The sequence below is a fragment of the Panthera onca genome, chromosome B1, assembly GCF_046562875.1.
Source record: "Panthera onca isolate mPanOnc1 chromosome B1, mPanOnc1 haplotype 2, whole genome shotgun sequence".
NCBI classification, from domain to species: domain Eukaryota; kingdom Metazoa; phylum Chordata; class Mammalia; order Carnivora; family Felidae; genus Panthera; species Panthera onca.
Window position 1 is genome coordinate 125,850,753 of NC_138342.1, and position 16,930 is coordinate 125,867,682.

Genomic DNA, 16,930 nt, shown 5'->3' on the forward strand with positions numbered 1-16,930 from the left:
GAAGGAACCACAAAAACCCATTCTGAGTCCACTAGAAAGGACTTTCAACAAAACTGACAGAAGAAAGTAAATGTACTACTCGTTCTTGTGCAGATGACCTGCCCTCCAGGCACTGTTTTTCTCTGTTCCCCATGTGAGTTGTGTTCTCTAGAGCTGTGTTTGCCATCATTTTTTCGTCCTAAGATTTTCCATTAGGCCATGCTCTTTAGGCCACTGACAATTAGCAAAATTATCACTGAATTCACCTTGTGGGAATGTGACCCATCACATGAAAAGTTGAGAGAAAGCAAAATCAATGTGATATGTATGGAGTCTTTGGTGTAAAACACCGGAAAATGACATTCTTTATCAATCAAACCACAGAGACGCCACATTCCACTGGCATAAACCAAATTTTAAAGGATGACTCATTATTTCAATAGTAGTATTGTTATAATACCAGCCATGGAGACTGGCAACATTTTTCTGAACGGAGAAATATTTGAATTCTTATACAAATCATATGGGCTGAACTTGGGCAATAACTTTTCCAGAAGAAAGTACGAAAACCTCACAAATATCAAAAACTAAATCAGCATGACTGTGTACAACTTTTTTTTTTTTTTGAGCCAGAACTAGAGAAAACTGCTCACAAAGTGAAACAAGAAGCATATTTCAAGTGACATAACAAAGCAAGTTATCCAAATCGATATTTTGTAGAAACTGCTAACAAACACCTCGACTACATCTATAATTGATTGATTTAGAAACAAGCTCAGAATTTACTTTCTATATTTACGTAAGACAAGAAAGGTGACTCCCGTGAGGAATGAATATAGGATTCAAAATTTGGCAAAGATTGAGATGATCCCAGTTGGCCCTAGACCACTAATAATGTTTTGGGAAGATTGGGTTATTAGATTAACAGTTGTAGAAGATGGACGCTATTTGTGCAATGTTAAAGCAAACATTTTTATTAACCAAACATTTCCTAAATTGTAAGCAGAAATGTGAAACTTGATCTGACACCTGTAGCAAATCTGAGGGCTTTCCCTGGCCCAGGACACAGAGGTTTCACCATTATGGTCCATAGTACTCTTACCCTGCTCAGAATGGAAAAAAGCCACACCCTTTACTTTAAATGAGGTTTGTTTCAAAGGTTATCTGAAAGAAATTTCCTTTCTAATCAGTTCTCAACTCTTGCTGCCTCCCACTGGATAATTTACCTCTATTCTTCCCAAAGCCCTGAGAACTCTTTCTCCCCTCTCCACTGTTTGGTCAACAGTGTGTGTGATTGTTGATCCTTCATTTAACAGGCACCAAGAGGCTCTACTTACGTCATGCATGGAGTCCAAAAGCTTGGTCAACTGGTAGAACCTTTGCCAGCTCTGCCCAGAGTTGTTGGGACACTTAGTTACCATCTTCCTCAGTTCTTTGATGTAATTTGTCCTCATTTCTTCAAATGCAGCCTGGCTTTTGAGGCCATCCTTTGGAACTGTGTTTAAGGAATACAGACATGTAAATTCCCAGGATGGGAAACAGCTCTAACAATGGTGTAGAGTATTTTGGGGTTTTTAGGCTCATACTTTTAGATTGATACTGAATCGTAATTAATTGCACTTATAAATAAATATGGCAGTTATCTATTGGCGAATTCTCGTTCACATCCATATATGAAAGAATAGTAACTGCTATTTATTGGATGTATATTAATATACACCTTGCATATATTAACTTGCTCTTGACATCAATTTTATGACATAACCGTTATTCTCATTTTACAGATGAGGAAATTGAAGACTGGAGGTTTAATCCTGCCCAAGAAACACAATAAATAAATGGCTGAGAAGGAACAGAAACCTAGGTCAATTTCCAAAGCCTGCCTCATCACCACAATGCTACACTGTCTTGTGCCCTGTCATCAAAGTTTCTTATGAATCCTAACTTGCAAGTACTTCATAGGTAAGAAAATACACTTTGATTTTCCAGGAAAACTGGAAGAGCCACCAACAGTCTAAGCCGGGGCTAGAATTAGAAAGCAACATCTCCATATCGATATTCAAATATCAAAGACACTTGGGGATACTGGCCATCTACCAAGGGGGAGGCCAGGCATGCTGAGAAGTGCTTTCTACCTTCTTTGTACCAGGATCCTATGAGCAGTTGGGCATGGTCACGTGGCCTTCCAGACAACCTGGTGGTGGTGCTGTGCACTGGTTTGCGTGTGCAAAGGAGTAACACAGCGGTGGCTCTGCGTGCAAGGCAGAATCGAAAACTTTTCGGAGAATAAACCACGTTCACCTTATCTGTGATGATGTGGAAAATGAAGCATCACATTTTCTTTTGTGTGGTGGCTGGTGTTTACTTTTATTTGGGATTCAGGGCTTGGAAACGTATCAAGTGTTTCTGTGACCTGCTGAAGGGAGATGCTTTGTCCCAGGACACACGTGAAAGCACTTTACAGAGGACAGGCGCTCCTGTGCCTGGAAGGAGGTGTATGTAGGGCAGAGTATAAACTAAAGTACTCCCTTTGAAAATCTACTTTCGTGTTTGCTTTCTTTCTACTACAGCCAATAGTGATATGCATGCTTTAACTTTGAAAAATGAAATCACTTAGGACTTTATTTTTAGGAGATGAAGATCTAAAGAAAATTGATCTTGTGAAATTAATGTTCTGAGTTTGAAACTGCTCTTATTTTCACTTCTTAATTATACAGCATGTTTGTTAATTTATCATAACTGGGATAAATAATGATTCACTTGGGTCATCAGCCCTTTAGAACAGCTAAGTACATTTTTGAGTATTATGAGGACCCTGGAAACCTGAAATACTGCTGCTTCCAAATTAAACCCTGGCTGTCCCGTACAAAAATATGGATTATCTTGCAAATTAAATTCACATATTATGTTAACAGTCTTCTCGAGTTTAATTGTTGAGGCTTTGGTTTGTGGTTTATCTAAGTCTATTTTTGTGGGGAAAAAATAAATCCCTAATAGTAATTGCACAAATTCCCGAGACTGCCACAAGAGTGGCTGTGGTTTCAAATATTTGACATTCATGTCAAAAGTTAAATGCCATCCATTATATAACAGATAGTTTGTTTTCTTTAAAAATAAAGCCTTGTTTTAAAAGTATAAAAAATATGAAGGATGGTAATAACCAGGATGTTAATAGTCAAACTTTAGATCTACTTTCTACCAAACTTTTAATGTTAACTTAAAACTTTCTGAAAGAAACTGAATGTCTGCAAATACTTTGCAAACAGTGCCCACCCACAGATTATCATTTATTTTTTTAAGTTATAAAATGTTATGGAGTAAACCTTTTGCTTTTCAGTATAAATATTTATGGATAACATCCTATACATTAAAAAACTACCTAAAATTAGAATGGAGTGAATAAATTTCACTACTATTTGGTATATCCACTAAAATCCACCAAGACCTTCATATGGATAGTCCTGTATCGGAAATTCTCAAGATTATAAACAACTTATGTCAAATATTACTTATATATTATCTGTAACTGAAATATATTGTACCAATTTCCCAGCCAGATTTTTTAGGAGTTGAAGCAAACCCACAAATAAGGAGAACTTAAGCAAAACCTCAAATTTTGGAGGTCGGCCCAGATTTTCTGAATTTACTTATTAAATACAGCAGGGCTGCTGGAAATCATCCAAAATCTATGGGCTGGAGAAGAGCAAAGAGACAATTGGGATAGAGGGTCGTCTGCTTTCCTCCATAAGCATTAAGAACAGAAGATTCTCTCAATGTCATTGGTAAAGACATTCTTGATACACTGGACATTAGGTGTACAATTTAACATCCTAAATAAGAAGAACAATTTTCACACATTCTGTCATACATTAGCAAAATAAGCTTACTAAAGCCTGCAGCTCTATGATTCATACAATTCTTTACTTATGTTTTCTTGCCTTTTTATTTTGCTTTTCCAGCATCTACAAAACCCAGAATTGAAAGTATTGAGCTAGTTGGAAGCTAATAAATTACTTCGGGTAGCTTCAAAATGGTATCAGAATTGATTAAAGGCTGACTGATTAAATGGTATAAAAGGATAAGACACCAATTAAGATTGAGTAGTCAGGATTTGTAAAGAATTGGTATCATGAGCATTTTTTAGAAAAAAATACTTTATTTAAATTCTATCACCCATTTGATCTATCTATATCTATATATTTATGTCTATATCTATATCTACATCTATATCAATCTAAAACATTTTTCAAGCCAGTAATGGTTAATGACCTTGCTTGGAAAGGGGAATAAAATCACGGTCACCGAACTTATAGATTCCAGTTATATTCCAAAAGGATAAATCAGGAACATCAGAAATCTCGAGGAAGAACAGAGCGGGGAGAAAGAGCCTGGTTCTACTGACCCTGCAGAGGAGGGTTGCAAACACAACCCTACAGGAGACTGCCTGAGTGTAATTAGTGAGGAATGGTAAGGCCTGCGGCAAACAGGAGAGAGCATGCCCTGCCCTGGGCGATCAAATTCAATGAAAATAAAACAAGACAAAAGGCCAAAAGCAACCTAAATTCCTGTGCAGGCCAAACAAAACACAGCTGTGAAGTGCTGGTCCCACCTCCCTACCAGGCTGCTGTTTTGCCCCCTTCCTGGGAGCCTGAGTCTGGCCCACTAACCGATCCACTCTTCCTGCCACACTCCTATGCCACCAGCCTGCCTTTGCACCCTTTGCTCCCTGCTCTGGGGGCCAGCACGAACAACACTGGATGTGAAGTCCAAAGCCATGGGTTTGAGTTCTAATTCGCAGAGGATACTGAACACAAACACTTGTGTGCCTCCTTTTTGTTAACTTTAGAATGGGGCTATCAATTTCAGAGGGTTGTGTGAAGCATTAAACTAGATAATATACGAACACTTCAAAAACTGCAAGGTGCTAACCATAGGGAAGCAGATGCTTATCCACAGTCGCTGTGGCAATCCCCTCTTCCTGCTCGTCACTACTTGATTCAGGCTAACTCCTCCTCAGATCCAGTCCCTCTTTGCTGGAAATAACATCTCTTCTTACCCCTTCTGTCCTTGGCTAGTGATGCCACTTCCTCCCAATGACTCTACTCAAAACTGCCCCTTCTCCCATGTCCCTGATTCATGGACCAAGGTGGCAGGGAGTGGTGCTGGGCAGGCACTGGATTCTCTTTTCTGCCTCCAGGTGGTCACTCAACAATCTCTCATCCCTTGAAGTCCATGTCATTCGCCCTGGCATCCAGAACATTTCTGTTTCCCCAGCGGCCACAGCACTTGCCTTACACATTTCTTCTCCATACTGTCTCCTGCCATCGCTCTCATCTGGCTCTCATCTGATGTAAACTTACTCAAGTTCTATCTCCTCAGTTTGAAAATGTCTGTGTTGTTGCCCAAGGAAGAAGTACTCAACATCTTTGCCAAGGCTAATCCTGTCCTGTGTTGTCTCTCTGGCACCTTATGTCATCAACCTCTCTTCTCTCATACTTGGTTCCAGAAGCCTAGAAAAGCTTCCCATCAATCTGCAAGTCCCTGGCCATCTGGCAGCTGCTCGATGTCTAATGGTCAACTCTAGTAGGCTTCTCTCTGAGCTCTCAAGTTTTCTCTTGGGGAAGCTTTGCTCTTAGTCAAGCCCCTTTTGGAAACCAGTACGTGGATCCCAGTTTCTCTGCTTCTCTGACAGTCCCATCTCTGTCTTTTTGGTCCTGCCATCTTCCTTTCATGTAAGTCAACTGGATCATTCCTCTTCTTTCTCTGCCCTGGCAACCCCACTCCCCATTTCACTTTAGATGACAATTTTCTATGAGGATAATTCCACATTCATATCTCAATCCCCAAATCTGTCTTCTGAGTTCCAGTCCCCAATTCTCCTTATCTTTTGGCCTATTAGGATACATCTGAAAATTAACCCATTTGAAACAGAACTCAGTTTATAAAACTCCAGCATATCTTCTCTGAGTCCCAACATAAACATGTTCCTCTTAATGGTATGACTGCCATCTTAGTCATTTCTCCATGCTCAAAACCTGTGTCACTTCTGATCCATATCCTTTTTATTTCCTCTTCTAGTCAGCTGCCAGTTCTGCAGTGTTTCTTGAATCCATTTGCTCCTGTCCATCATACCATCATCATTTAGGTCATTATTTCAACAGCTCACAGCAGGTCTCTGTGCTTCTAAGCTGGCTAAATTCTCTTTGCTTCTCAGCCTCCCCTTAACTTTGCCCTTTAATCTAATCTAGCGCCAGATACAACTTCATAAAAACACAGAACACAGCTTAAGTCACGTCATCCCACTGCTCAAAACCTGTGGTGTTGCACTCCTCCGCCCACCCAATAAGGTCAGGTGTCTTCTACAGGCATTGAATATTCTGGTCCAACCTACACCCCAACCTTATTCCCCACTCCTCTCCAACCAAATATAGCCTGATACCCCTTGAAAAATTAATTAAATTAATACAGAAGTAAGATAGAAATTTAGAACTTAATTGGCAAAACAACTTTTCCAAAACTAAGTTCTATTGCCTGGATATGCTTTCCCACATTTCCACAATCCCTCACATCATCCCCTCATGGGAATGCCATCTCAGACCTCATATCCAATTCATTATCCTTGCCAAGTTCTCCAAGATTCAGCTTCACCGTGACTCGCTCCTTGGTCCCCAGAACAAAACATGCTTCTCCCTTTTTTGAGCCATCATGACATTCTTTTATCTTCTGTAATGATTGGAGTATCCCTTTCTGCAGTGTATTAAAATTATCTTTGAATCTATCTTATAGTAAAACTCTCTGAGGGCAGAAACTGCACCTCATTCACTCCTGTAGTTCCTGATCTGCCTAATCCTCCCATGCATGTATAACAGACACTTAATATTTATTTAGTAGTTAGGTGGATGAAGGAATATGCTCCTTCTTTACCCAAGGCTTCATACTCTCCATGTAACTTAGTTCATTCACTAAAGACCAAAGCCCCTCTCCCACCTCCTCAGAAAATTTTTTTTTTTAATTTTTTTTTAACGTTTATTTATTTTTGAGACAGAGAGAGACAGAGCATGAACGGGGGAGGGTCAGAGAGAGAGAGAGACACAGAATCTGAAACAGGATCCAGGCTCTGAGCTGTCAGCACAGAGCCCGACGTGGGGCTCGAACTCACGGACTGTGAGATCATGACCTGAGCTGAAGTCAGACGCTTAACCGACCGAGCCACCCAGGCGCCCCAGAAAATTTTTTATACCTACTACCTGACACTGTAAACAGGCTCATCTCCTAAAGGTAAGATTATTGAATAATGTAGAAAAAGGGCCCAAGTGGACATCAGCTTACTTGTGCTTAGCAGCAGCAACACTTTCATTATGGTGTATTCTTCAAAGGTAAGCTGCAGTCGAACAAACTGAAGGCTGATTTGGTGCATCCCCTGGCACAATTCGTACATGGCGGACTGATGCATCTTCTCTCTGCAAAGGAAATGAAGAAAATGTCTGAGAATACAAGGTTCATGATCAAACCCAGACTGGTGGCCCAAGGCAGCTTAATAAGAGATCTGACTCAGAGTTTTCCTTTGGAAAGGCTTCAACATGGAGCAGATACGTATTTGAAAGACAAGTTAGATTTCACACCGATTGGCAAACTGCTTCTAGGCCAACACTGCCATCCCATTTACTAGTACCCTGCAACCATGTATCAGAAGCACTGAAACCGAACTTTTTCGAAGGGTCGCATTATATAATTTTATGTCAAGAGTAAGGATGACTGTGTTGTGTTATATAGCAGAGAGGCCATTGTGATGTGGGGTAAAGCCCACAAACTTCTGTTCTTTTCAGATACCAAGTGCTTATTAGCATTTTGATAAACTGTATTAGATGCTGTGAACACAGGACAGTGATGATCAGTCCTGTCTCCACATGGACCATCCTCGTGGAGGTCATGAAACACGACGGTTAACTGTTTGCAGCAGTACATTCCAAAAGGAAACTGGACAAAATTTTTAAATGTGAGAACCTTGAATAGAATCTTTCTGATAAAGGCAAAAAGCAAGATGGGGGTTTGGGGCAATATATGCACATTTTCATGGAAACAACCAATCTTCTCCCTCCACCAAATCCAAATGTTTCCCTAAACATCTATATTATGTAACAACAGAAGTCACCATTGTCCCTTTCCATGAGAAGTAAGCAAAGCATCAGTTCATTTTTAAGATTTTTCTTTCTCAAAGTCATAAATCTTTTGGGAGGGCCTGGGTAACTATTGCTTTATGATGACCAGAACTTAATAACTGAAAAAGAGACTATTAGTGAAAAATGGGAACAGACTTGACAAAGGCCAAAGAAACAGAAAAAAAGGTCAATGATGGCTGATAGATTTCCAAGGGTGACTGATGGCAGGTAGGGGTCTGTGGGACAGCAACATTGCGATACAGCTCCCAGGATGCATTCCTGGGTTCCCCTCACTGGCAGAAACCCTTTGATCCCAACTCTGAAAGCCACCTGCACAGAACCCAAAATGGAACACAGAACATTTTCTCTCCATTATTATTATATGTCTTTTGTCTCCCAGAAGCTGGAAGATATTCTTAATTAAATAGATGTTTTATTTTATTATTATTATTTTTTTAACGTTTATTTATTTTTGAGACAGAGAGAGACAGAGCATGAACAGGGGAGGGGCAGAGAGAGGGAGACACAGAATCTGAAACAGGCTCCAGGCTCTGAGCTGTCAGCACAGAGCCCGACGCAGGGCTCGAACTCATGGGCCGTGAGATCATGACCTGAGACGAAGTCGGATGCCCAACCGACCAAGCCACCCAGGCGCCCCTAAATAGATGTTTTAAACACACACACACACACTACACACAAATAGCAGGAGCCTAGGTATCCACTATCCAGAACTAACAATGTAAATAAATGCTAATTTTTTTGTCATATTTACTTCAGATCTTTAAAAATTAAACATGGCAGAGTTACAGCCTGCTCTGTCTTCCTTCTGGTTCCCATTCATCTTCCTTCAAGAAGGGCACTCGCGCACGTTGGGGGATCTACTGTTTCCTCTCAGATGTGCATATTTTACTACCACATGTATGTATCTGTAAAAACAGCATACAGTACCTGATTTGTTTTATGTAAATTTGAGATTAGATACACACATTCTTCTGCAACTTATTTTCATTCAATGTTGTAATTCTGAGATGCATCTATTTTAATACAGGTAACTGTAATTTAATTCATTGACACTGATGCAAGTTTTGTTTGTTTGAATATATTACAATTTACTTATCCATCCCACTGCCAATGGCCACTTGGGTTGTTTCCTCTTTATCACTATCATGGATGATGCCCAAGGTATACCTTGTGCATTAATCTAGGATACACAATGACAGCAGAATTGCTGAGTCACAGATCAGCACACATCTGCTGCCTCCATTCCAACCAGTAAGAGATAAGAATTTCCTTTTATTCCACATCCCTGGCAATACTTTTCATTATCTAATTTAAAATTTGTTGCCAACTGATGGGGGTTGAAAGGACAGTCCCATTGGTGCTTTTACTTGCATTCCCATTAACACCAGTCCGCTGAACATTTTTCAAATGCTTTTTGACCATTTGGGTTTCTTGTTTGGTGATGTGTCTCTCCATATCTTTATCCATGTTACTGTTAATCTTTTTCCCCTTCTATCACTAAGCAACACTACCTTTATTCTTAGTATTTTTTTTTGCCTTAAATTTTTTTTCTGATATTAATTTTGTTTCTTCCTTTCTCCTTTCCTGTCTCTTATTTTCTTCTGCTCTCTCTTTAGAATTTCCCTGGTAGACCCTAATTATGTTTCACAGGTCTCTTACCAACAGCAAAAAAAAAAAAAAAAAAGGATTTAAAAAATCTGAGAGTCTGTGTATTTTAACAACTTAGTTTAATCTGTTTTCCTTTATCAAGGTTACTGATGTTTTATGATTTTTTTTCTATTACTCTAACTTTCCTCTTTTCCCTCTTTCTTGCCACTTTCCTTCCTTTTACTGAATTGATCCGGCTTAAAAAAAAAAAAAAAAATCCCCCTTTGCAGGGTGCCTGGGTGGCTCAGTTGGTTAAGGGGTTATTCAGATTTCACCTCAGGTCATGATTTCACAGCTCGTGGGTTCAAGCGCTGGACGGGACAGGCTCTGTGCTGACAGCTCAGAGTGTGGGGCCTGCTTCGGATTCTGTGTCTCCCTCTTTCTCTGCCCTCCCCCCCACAACCTTGTACTCTCTATCAAAAATAAACATTAAAAAAAAAAAATCCCCCTGTGCTCCAGGAATGGATTCAGAAGGTACACATTTTATTTTCACTCTTTAATTATCATGTTGTGAATTTGTATACTTAAAAATTGAAAGTTAATCCATAGCTTTTCCATGAGAAACACACAAACAAGTAGAATACCTTTGGTCTACTGCTTCTAGTCCTCCATGTTACTGCTCTTTAGAATTTACATTACACCGTTTTTCACATCTCCCCTGAAATCAGCCCATCTCTCTTCAAACCCACATGACCGTCTGTCTCATTTTGATGTGTTTCTTTGGTCCCCATTGTTCCCTGTACTTTACTCCATCCTTCTGGGTTCGATTTCTTACATATTAAAGAATATTTTCTCATAATTCTTTCAACAGCGGTCAATCACTGAAAGTTCAAATCTTTCAGTCTTGATTTGTCTGAAAATGCCTTTATTTTATCTTCATTCTTTAAAAAGTTAGAAGGGCACCTGGGTGGCTCAGTCAGTTAAGCATCCGACTTCAGCTCAGGTCATGATCTTCCGGTTTGTGAGTTTGAGCCCCTTGCGGGGCTCTGTGCTGACAGCTCAGACCCTGGAGCCTGCTTCGGATTGTGTCTCCCTCTCTCTCTGCCCCTCCTCTGCTCATGCTCTGTGTCTGTCTCTCAATAATAAATAAATGTTAAAAAAAATTAAAAAGTTAGAGATTTTCCAGCTTGATACTTTCCCTCAATACTCTGAAGATAGTATTCCACTGTAGCTGGGCCTTAATAGCAGCTGCTTTGGGGAGATTTCTTGTTAGGCTAGTTGTCATTCTAATGCAGGTAGCCTCCATTTTCTCTCTGGTAACTTACCAAAAACTCCATTTATTTGATGCCTGCAGTTTCATTATGAAGGACCTAAGTCCTGCTCAGAACTCAATATCCTTATTTGAAGATGTAGGTATTTCTTCAGTTCCGAAATGTCCTTCTACGTTGTTTCTTCAAGTATCACCCTATCCCTTTCCTGTTACTTTTTCTCTTTGGACTGCTATTCGTAGGGCCTTGGTTCTTCTCATTATGTCTTCCATATCAACCTCCCTCTCATATTTCTATCTTTTTATCTCTCTGGACTGTAACTAGGTGATTTTCTCAGATTCACTTTCTAACTATACATATTTTTTGTGTGTCTGATATGTTTAATGTCTACAGTGTTTTAATGACAACATTTTTCATGTGTAGATGCCTAGAAATAACTACTTAGTTCTTCCTCAAACGTCTGTTATTTTCCCTAAGGTACTTCTTACTTTGTGGTTATTATATATTCTTTCCCTAAATTACATCTTTACTTACTACATCCCTGAATACTTTTAACATGTGTGTTTCCTAGTTGCCTTCAGATTTTTTGGTGGTGGTGTTCAATTTACTGGGATGCTAATATGCGTGTCTGAGCACTGTTCTGGGTGAATCCTCGGGGCATTGCCTTGTGGAAGGGACTCTGAGGGAAGTTTCAGCATTTATAACTGTTGGGGGTATAAACATTTCACTTGTTTTGGACAAGCTTTTATGCTAATGTCTTAGCTTACATGCTCTTTGCAAGACTTGCGTAGTTTAAATTTAGACTCCACATTTGATGTGATACAGGCTTGTGTTTCTTATGTCTTTCAGCTTCTCTGCCATGTCCCTGGGCTTGCTGGCTGGTGTGTTGAGTTTTACTGTCCTTATTAGTAGACAGTGAAATCTTTGCAGAGCTGTGGCTTTATACAAGAGCCTCCACTTTAGGCCCCAGCCTTGCCAGAGTCTATGTTCTTGTCTCCTGTTCGTGTCCTAATATCCACCCCCCCTGTCGAAAGCATTCATCTACATCCACTAGTCTGTGCGCCAGCTATAGCTTTGGGTCCAAGTTAAACCACTCTGGCTGTGAATTCCCTCTTCTTGCACCTGTTTGTTCCCCCTTTTAAGCTTGCCTATATATCTAAGACTTTCTTTTTTACTTAAAAAAATTTTTTTGAATGTTTATTCATTTTTGAAAGAGAGAGACAGAGCACAAGCAGGGGTGGGACGGAGAGAGAGGTTGGCCGGGGGGGGGGGGGGGTACACAGAATCCAAAGCAGGCTCCAGGCTCCGAGCTGTCAGCACGGAGCCCGACGCGGGGCTCGAACTCACGAACCGCGAGATCATGACCTGAGCTGAAGTGAGATGTTCAACTGACTGAGCTACCCAGGCGCCCCTCTAAGACTTTCTTTTTTAAATGCAGAATTTCTATGTGCTTAGAGGAAAAAAGAAGGCTCAATTCAGTTCCCCCATTATGACGATTATGATTCTTAAAGGCAGGATCCATGTCTGGCTAACCTTTCTGAATATTAAACAGAATATGAGAGCCAAGTGTCATGTGTCAATCTTTGCTCAATGTATGTTCTATGAATGAATGAGAGAGAGAAGGAAAGAAAAAAGTGAAGACAACCAAATGAAGATTTGCATATGATGATGCTATTAGAGCAAGATGATACTGAAAACTTACACAAAGGAAGATCAAATGTCTAGTAAGATAGATATGGCATTTGTGAAGTTCTTCAAAACTTTCTAAAAAAGAAAGAGGAGAGATTTAGGTTGTACAATGGGGTGGAGTGGATTACAAATCAGGATATCCATGGAATACAGCACAACATGCATTTGACACTATACAAGTTAAAAAGCAGACTCTATGCATTTGATTCCTCAGGCCACCTTGTGTTGGAGACAGCACAGCCATCCTTGGCTTCACCTCAGGAGGGTCAGGAGATGTGCAGCCCATGAGCCCTTCTGGGTGCTGGCTTTGTGAGTCTGCGATGGTTCTGTTTCTGAGACCCAGACTTACTGCATGTCAAACTGGGATACTAAGAACAATTTCAACCTTGCAGAAATGTAGGAATCAATTATATGGGAATTCTTTTTTAACCTTTTAAAAATTTTTATTAATTTTTGAGAGAGAAAGAGAGAGAGAGAGAGCATGAGTGGGAAGGGCAGAGAGAGGGAGGGAGACATAGAACCCGAAGCAGGCTCCAGGCTGTGAGCTGTCAGCACACAGCCTGATGCAGGGCTCAAACCCACAAACTGTGAGATCACAACCTGAGCCGAGGTCAGACACTGAACCGACTGAGCCACCCTGGTGCCCCTGGAAATTCTTAAATTATAAAGTACTGTACAACTCTTATATTCTTTTGTTTTTTTGGTATAAGAGAACAAAATGCTTTCTGAGAGACCCAAGATCATTTTGCCTAAAACAAACCAAGCAATAATCAAATTTTTAAAATGAATTTATAGGAAAATAATATTGTATTATCATGATTATTTCTACATGTAGGTTGATAATGCAGAAAAACCAGAGAGAGTGCCGATTTTCAGGAAGGTGAAAGGAACGTGCCTGGAGAAGAACATGAGGACTAAACACCTCCGTGTTCAAGTGCTTCTGTTCTCAGATGTGTTGACAAAACACCCATGCACAGATTTAAGGTTAAAGAGAGACCTCAGATTCTACCAGAAGACAGATTAGAAGATCAATGTGTGCACACCTAAAGAAAGCATTTATTTTTATTTTTATTTTTTTGCCCTTTCAGTCTGAACAGCATCTCCTTAACTCCTTCTTGAGGTATTATTATTACCTGAATAACCTCCGTGGTCTTCGTAGCTATCATGCATGGGCTGCCTACTGTACACCAAGGCTAAACTTATTCTTGCCAATTCTCACGATGCCCTGTGAAGAATGATCTCATGCTCATGATAAGGAAATGCAGGTACACGATGCAGCCCGGAGCCAACCCCAGGTTTTCCATCTCAAACTCAGGCCGTTTATCTCTCTCCGCACTTGCCAGTGGCCCAACAGTTTTTAGCTATTTTCTCCAGAGCATCTCTTCACAACTATGAAGAGATATTTGGTACCTCATATGTTTTGTTATTACATACGCTCATTTGTTTACCCTTTGCCCTCCATTATGTGGGAAGATTTTGTGTTTACAAATGCCGCTGCTGTTTCCACTGCATGAAATTGAGTTCTCCAAATGAAGAGTACCAGGTACTCAATATAGCTTGAAATCTCAAGAAAATAGGCCATCTTGAAAACACATTTTACAGCACATCATTTTTGCACAATTAGATTAAATGCACAGAAATGTACATCCACAGAAGCTGAAACAAGGACAATCTTTTTGGCATGATACTGGTATTAATTTTACAATATTACTTCACAGAAATACTCTTTGCTACGTGCTTTTATTCATTTTATAATCTTACCTCATTTTCAGTAATGTAAAAATACATGAGCAACTTTGGGGAAAAGACAAAATTTGTATAATGCTCCTAAAACATAAAAGTAAATGCAAAAGTCACCCTTGAACACTGAACCAATATAAAGCCAGTAAGAGATTACTGATGTCGGCAACATCCTTGTACTAAAGTGAATGTCAGGACTGAATAACTGACAGCCTTCTCCACAGTGGGCACATGTCATCCGTTTATAAACATCTCATTTGCAGAACAGAATGAACTCTATTTTTGGATAAATAAATACAATAACCAAAATGGGCATAGAGACCCTGTTCCGATTCCAAAGACCTTGGGATAAAATCGACAAGAATAATAGTTCTAAAATATTTTTAAAAAAACACTTCAAAAAGATAAAAGAAATATTTCAATAGTTTTGCAAACTTGTAATTTTCTCAAACTAAGAAACCAATTTTATTCAGAGCTATAACTTCATCTGGTTCTCTCTTAGAACGTCCATAAAATCATATGGTCATTTGGAAATAGTTTTAAAATATTAAAATAATCTAATGTCTCCAAACCTGATTAATAACTTGGAACAAAAGTGAATAATTCAAGAGTTAGAAAATATTTTTTTCCTGGCTTTTTGAGAGAAGTTGAGGTTGAAAATGGAATTCACTTTCATGATAACAGTGGGAATTAGAAAAAGTCCCATTATAATCAGAGTATTAAAGACATTCACAATTTAAATGATTCATATGCCAGTTGCCTGCTTTTAATTTAGTAAATAATCGGAACAACTTTTGTGTCTATAGGACCCATGCCTTCTTGCCATTATTATGTTAACAGTATTGCCTTATTTTACATTATGAGGATAGTCCTTTGAACCTATTGGCCACTGGCCATTAAGCAACACTCTTGTTTTGGTATTCAAGTATTGGTTTACCAAGACACTACTAAAAAAGTATATGAAAAGCTTAGTCATTCAGTTATCTGGAGGTCTAGCTGGAGGCAGTTGATTTGGGAAATTACTGACCCAAACTAAATGCAATCCTGGAATCATATTTATCTTCTGTTCTGTTACAGGTAAATATTTGATAAGCGCAAGCTACAAAACATTCCAAACTATGGGCATTTGCAGAATTCAGGAGCTCTAAGTATTAGCCCGAATGTCTCCTGTGACTTCTCATGCTGTGGCTATCTACAGACAGAACACAAGCTAACTTCTACTTAAAGAATCTTTGCAGAAATTTAAAGCAAGGTCTCAAAGAGACATTTGTACACCCGTGTTCACAGCAGCATTATTCATAATACCCAAAATGTGGAAGCAGTCCAAGTGTCCCTAGACAGATGAATGGATAAACAGAATGTGCTATTTCCATATAATGGAATATTATTCAGCCTTAAAAAGGAAGGATATTCTGACAGATGCTACAACATGAATGAACCTCGATGATATTCTGTTAGGTAAATAAGCCAGTCACAGAAAGTCAAATACTATGTGATTCCACTGATATAAGGTATGTGGAGCAGTCAAACTCATAGGAACAGAACGTAGAATGGCTATTCCCAGGGGCTGGAGGAAGGAAGGAACGAGGACTTATTTACCTAATGTGTGAATATACTTAACATTAGTGAACTATAGAGTTAAAAAGGGTTATGTTGGTAAATTTTATGAGTATTTTTATCACAATTGAAAATATTTCTATTAGAAACAAAAAGGCTTCTCTGCAGCCCATGATCCTATCTGCTGTACTTTGATTGAGATTAAGAAACTAGGATGTGCATTTAATTAAGTAGCTTCTCTTAGGGTTCGGGCTTTTCATTCATTCTTCTTCTTTTATAATACATAAAATAATCTCTTTTCTTCTCGGTTTCTGCTACTTGCCTTTCACCTTTTTGTGTCTTGATGGATTTTTAGTCTTACTGTATGTACTTTTACTGCAGGCTGTGCTAAATGTTTTTTAAAAGCAGTAAGGGTAAAAATTCTTTAATAAACCATAATTTCAGAAAGTCAGTCAGAAACACTTCCTCAAAGGTCTGTCTGTTGTAGTTCTGGTACCCTGAGGGAGAAGGGAAAATACAACTACCTTTATCACTCTTTTCTCTTTCCAAGAATTTACATTTAATAAACATAATCCCTTCACATTGGCTGGTTTTATAAATGCCAAAGCATAAAAGGTCCCCAGCTCTTTCAACTACAGGAGTCTATGAAAGGTACAGTGACATTTTTTAACTTACAATTCTTTAGCAATATTGCACTAAAGTGTACCCTGGTCACCTAAATACCTTTCAGGGGTGTCAAACATCACTTTATTTAGTAAGGAGCTACAAAAATGAACTTTTCACATTAGCCCATGGATTAAGCAACAGGCAACTCTCATCACTTCGAAGGCACGTGTTCTCCTGGATAATCATCTGTGGTTGATTTTTGTATGTGTGTAGATCCCAAATTACGCCAGTGCTAAATAAATATCTGGTAGCCACTGAGAACAG

At 39.2% G+C, this 16,930-nt stretch overlaps 1 protein-coding gene across 4 annotated transcripts in view; it reads right to left on the minus strand.

Annotated features, from left to right (window-relative positions):
- The window catches only part of NR3C2 (nuclear receptor subfamily 3 group C member 2), a 351,426-nt gene that overhangs the window by 37,288 nt on the left and 297,208 nt on the right, over nucleotides 1-16,930 (minus strand). For all 4 annotated transcript variants that reach the window (XM_078445709.2, XM_078445710.2, XM_060655652.3 and 1 more), the window contains exons 7-8: nucleotides 7,309-7,439; nucleotides 1,317-1,474 (exon numbers count right to left, since the gene is read on the minus strand). In XM_078445709.2, coding sequence (XP_078301835.1) covers nucleotides 1,317-1,474; nucleotides 7,309-7,439 — 289 coding nt within the window. The remainder of the gene's footprint in view (nucleotides 1-1,316; nucleotides 1,475-7,308; nucleotides 7,440-16,930) is intronic.